General features: G+C 37.2%; 1 protein-coding gene across 1 annotated transcript; it reads left to right on the forward strand.

Annotated features, from left to right (window-relative positions):
- Positions 1 to 2,344: 2,344 nt before the first annotated feature.
- LOC148769976 (uncharacterized) lies at positions 2,345 to 4,076 on the forward strand. Its single transcript, XM_088818904.1, has 2 exons — positions 2,345 to 2,793; positions 2,871 to 4,076. Exons 1-2 carry the CDS (start codon positions 2,428 to 2,430, stop codon positions 3,465 to 3,467), a joined length of 963 nt encoding a protein of 320 aa, XP_088675030.1. The 5' UTR covers positions 2,345 to 2,427; the 3' UTR covers positions 3,468 to 4,076.
- Positions 4,077 to 4,888: the final 812 nt, after the last annotated feature.

A 4,888-nucleotide genomic window follows, 5' to 3' on the forward strand; every position in this document is an offset into this window, starting at 1 on the left:
TGTATCCCTTATTCTCGTGATTAGCCATCCTGCCAGGTGAGGTGGGTTCTTCTTATCCCATCTGCATTTCCCGTATAAAGTGAATTGCAAATTACAATTTACCCCAACCATACAATCTCAATTTACAAAAACAAGCAAGTATATAAGGTTGCTCTCCCCCTAAAATTGGATTGTCGAAGCCCTAATCGTCGTCTTCACTCTCGCTGCTATCTACGATTGCATCACAATTCAGTAACCAGTTGTTCGATTTGTTGTTTAATTCCATTTGTTGTTAAATTTCATGTAATTTATTTCGCCCTTTTGTTCAATGTTACAACTTGTAGGGTCCTGTTACAATTTTTTGGAGAATAGTTGACGGCCATTGCTTCTTCGATCGACAATGATTCAGCTCAGCAGCGAGTAGGGATAATATTGTGCGTCTGCATTCCGAAACTCGGTGTTGTACACAGGTCAGTTGCACCTCCTTGTTAATCATCATAATCATATACACATCATCATAGATCTGGTTTTTTAGCCGAATCGCTAAACCATATCAGTCAATCTGTCGTCTTCTTTCATTTTTTATTTTGGGCCTTTACGATTTTAATTGCTGAAATTTTGTAGATATTCACAATTGTTTGGACTGGAACTGGTGTTTTTTACATATTCACAATTTATTAATGTTTTGTGGCTCCTTTTGTACATTATCGGCACACTGTTTAATTATTGGTATTAGTTATTAACTTATTTTGTAATTTCAGTTTTGTTTGTTGAGTAAATGGCGACGATTTCTGACGACGAAGTAGTAGTACTAGCCCTGTGCCAAGTAGTTGATCAGATGAAAACAATTTTGCTAAAGCTAACACAGTTGATTCGCCTACTTAGTCTTCGTCGTTCTAGGAATGATAGAAGTGGTGTGTCAAGATCGTATAGTTTGAAAAATAAAATCCCAGATCAAGTGAAAGACCTGTCATATATAGTAGCTTTCAAAGATTCAATATGTCACAAAAATCTTAGGATGAACATCAACACATTTGGTCGTTTGTGCTACCTTCTAGAAAATCTTGGTGGGTTAAATGATACTAGAAATGTATCGGTAACTGAGCAAGTTGCTATGTTCCTACATATCCTTTCCCACCACGAAAAAAATGTAATAGTCCAAACCACTTACAAAAGGTTGGGCTGGACAATTAGTAAATATTTTTCTAGGGTCCTGAATGCGGTTTTGAAGTTGCACACTGTTTTGCTTGTTCATCCGGTACCCGTTGACGAACACTGTGAACACGTGCGTTGGAACTATTTTCAGGTATTACGTTTCATAATTAATTGACTAGTCTATACACCAATGCTTGCTTGTAATGAATTAGGGTGTATTTGCTCGAGATAGTTTCTTGAATAATTCACTCGATTCGTAGGATTGCTTAGGTGCATTAGATGGAACATATTTTGGTGTCCGCGTTGCTCTCACTGAAAAACCAAGATATAGAAATCGTAAGGCTGACGTGTCGGTCAACGTCCTTGTTGTATGTGACGTCAATATGAATTTTGTGTACGTCTTGGCTGGTTGGGAAGGTTCTGCTGCTGACAGTAGGATATTACGCGATGCCATTACTCGACCGAACGGCCTACGTGTCCCAACTGGTACAATTGCAGTATACACTAACATTTGTCGAATCTAAAGTCATTTTATAAGAACAACAATTCCGTTTGGTTTTTTTTTTTCATTTGTTTTTGGTTTTCAGGTAATTATTATTTGGTTGATAACGGCTATACCAACGGAGATGGTTTTTTAGCACCTTATCGGAAGACTAGGTATCATCTCCAAGACTTCGGTGTAGGGAGAAACACACCTCAGAACCATAAAGAATATTTCAACTTGAAACATGCTAAAGCACGTAATTCGATCGAACGCGCTTTTGGTATATTAAAATCACGTTGGGGAATATTAAGGAGCGCCTCGTATTACCCGATTAAGATTCAAAATCGGATAATAATGGCATGTTGCCTATTGCACAATTTCATTCGTACGACGAACGATTTCGATCCGGAAGAGAATGTTGTACCCGTTGAAATTATTAGATCAGATTCGGACACAGATTCAGATGGGGATTCGGACAGCGAGGAAACGTTCATAGAAAATGTGGAGCCGTCCGATGAGTGGACAGCATGGCTGAGATACTTTAGCAATGACTTTGTGGAATAACAGGGCCCATCATACTCACAATTAAAATTATCACTAGTTTGGTTTGCTTAAACATTCTAATATGTCCTTCCATAGCAGTTTCATAATCTGTCTTGTTAACACTACTTTGGTTTCTTTGTGTATGAGTACTTGTGTAATACGTCCTGGTATTTTGTTGTTGTAAATCACTATTTGTTTGTATGGCTTATTATATGGTGCATGTATAACGATATTGACAACATGAATTGTTGTGTATAGGAATCACTATGTCGACTTCTATATCACAAAAAACGAGTGGCAAAACAAAGTCACGTTCGAATATAACTAGGCGAAGTTGGTCGGTTGCAGAGGAACATGCGTTAGTTGCTTCATTAAAAGATATAGTTTCGCAAGGGTGGAAGTCTGACAATGGCTTCAAGACAGGTTATTTGGGTGTGTTGGAACAACATATGAACCAAAAATATCCTGGGACTAATCTGAAAGCTGATCCACATATTTTGTCTAAGATCCATGTATGGAAAAAACAATATGGCTCTTTATCTACTATGCTAACTCGGTCAGGTTTTTGCTGGAATAATGCTGCAAATACGATCGACATCATCGACGATCAAGTATGGGATGAGTATGTCAAGGTATTAAACCAACTCCAACTCATTTAAACCTTTGATTAATATTATAATGTTAATAAAATTATTTCCCATTCTCGTAGTACGATAGCAATGCACGGACTATGCGTTACAAGTCGTGGCCTTTTTTCAATGACTGGACAATAATTTTTGGGAAAGATCGGGCTACGGGCGAGAATGCGGAAACACTCCGTGATGCGGTAAACGAGTTGGAAATACAAGACAAGGGTATAAGTGATGCCTCAGCCGGAGCTGAGTACAACCCGTTTCTAAATGCAATGACGAACGACGATGATTCGGAGTTCATGTCGTCAATGCATGCTGAAGGCACATCATCTTCCCGGCGACAAAAGGCAAAAAAGAAAGTACACAAAAGACCCCGGCTTCATGAAGATATTGATTCTCGAATTGTTGAAATGATGTCGGACATGACTAAGTCATTTGCCGAGACAAATTCTACATTAGGAGAGCTTGCTAAACGTATTGGATTTGAGCACGATGCATCCACCACACGCAAAAAGGTGTTGGACGCACTTTCCACTTTGCAGTTGACTGTGGAGGACAAAATAACTGTTGCTAAGGCCGTGTGCAATAGCCCAAATGAGTTAGACATTTTTTTTGTGTTGGATGAAAGTGAAAGGGCGGTAATGGTGAAAATGATACTTGAAGGACGCTATTGAAATTTGGTAAATTAGTCGCAATTTTAAAATTTGCGACAATGCAACAAACGTACTTTAAGTACACGGCAATATGTCTTTCATTTTGTACAATCATGACTCAATTATTTGTTCGTGTAATTTCTTAAATAGACCCTTTTGTGTAATTGTTTCAAGAAACCGTAGTATTACTTAAAGATATGGCAACTGACTAAGTTAGAGTAATGCTAGCAATATAAAATATATAAGGAACATGGCTATAATCCAACATGTGGAAGATAACTGCAAGCAATATTTGTTCATTAACCATGTGTAAAATTACTGCAAGCAATATATGAGGCACATGGATATCACTCAATTTTAAACAAGATATAATTTACTAGAAGGCACATATTGAAATTAAAAATCCCCCCAGTACACTGAAAATTAGGGGTTCAACATTGATATGAACTAAAAAAAGGTCCATCACATTCATTCCTTAAAATATTGAATTTTACCGATCACAACGGTTTTGGATATTCATTTGAGGAAGTCCCGTCTGATTTGGTGAACTCTGCTTTCAACATTGGTTCCTTGGACGGTTTTTTCACAGCTTCCATAGTCGATGTAGATTCCCCCGTTACAATGGTGACAAATCTTTCCAATGTTTCAGTCTCGTTGAACTCTTTTGTATTCTCAACACATGTGTACATTACTGTTAGTTCAGCCCACTTTGGTTCTCCAATTGGACGGTAAGCTGCGGCGAAGGGATTTGTCTGAAATTTAAATATAGTGAAAAGTAGAAAACGTTACTTGTTATTGCAAAATGATAACATTTTTTTCTTACAAAAATATCACATTTAGCTCACCTTCAGTATGAAATTCCATGTGGCATCCTTAGCATAAACTATATTATCTTCGGGACAATACTCGACTCCGGGACATTGTAGAAGCCAATCGAATATACGGTAACGTGTTTCTAGTTTTTCCAATTTCTGCATGCACATGTGGTAACTGAATTCCGAACCGTAGTGCTTGCGAATAGCCTCTTTCGCAGTAAGGATGGCCGATAATTTTGGTTTTCCTCTTGCGAAATTCCCAGTTTTGGCCTCGGCGGCTAAGACGTCAATAAACATATTATCAACGTTCTCATCCCAATCTAGCTCATAAAATATATCTTCTTGAATCTGTTTGTTGACTGGATTAAATTCCATGTTGATGTTCGTTCGGTATACAATACACAAACGTTAATATTAATTATATTTTAATTATATTCACACATGCAATAGTGATATATATATATATATATATATATATATATATATCGGGTTACAACACTGTATACTACTGTATGCTGCTGCTTTTTTTTCTGAAACAGTCTCACAATGCAGAAAAGAGATATATTCTCTATAATAATGGAACAAAATCTTAATAATTTAAAATATATTCCCATTTACACTGTTCTA

Source organism: Erythranthe guttata, chromosome 6 (genome assembly GCF_056151865.1).
Source record: "Erythranthe guttata isolate IM_541 chromosome 6, IM_541, whole genome shotgun sequence".
Lineage (NCBI taxonomy): Eukaryota > Viridiplantae > Streptophyta > Magnoliopsida > Lamiales > Phrymaceae > Erythranthe > Erythranthe guttata.

Coding starts and splice junctions, on each gene's coding strand:
- LOC148769976 (XM_088818904.1), top strand. CDS start 2,428: ATGTCGACTTCTATATCACAAAAAACGAGTGGCAAAACAAAGTCACGT. Junction 2,794..2,870: donor TATGGGATGAGTATGTCAAG/GTATTAAACCAA, acceptor CCATTCTCGTAG/TACGATAGCAATGCACGGAC.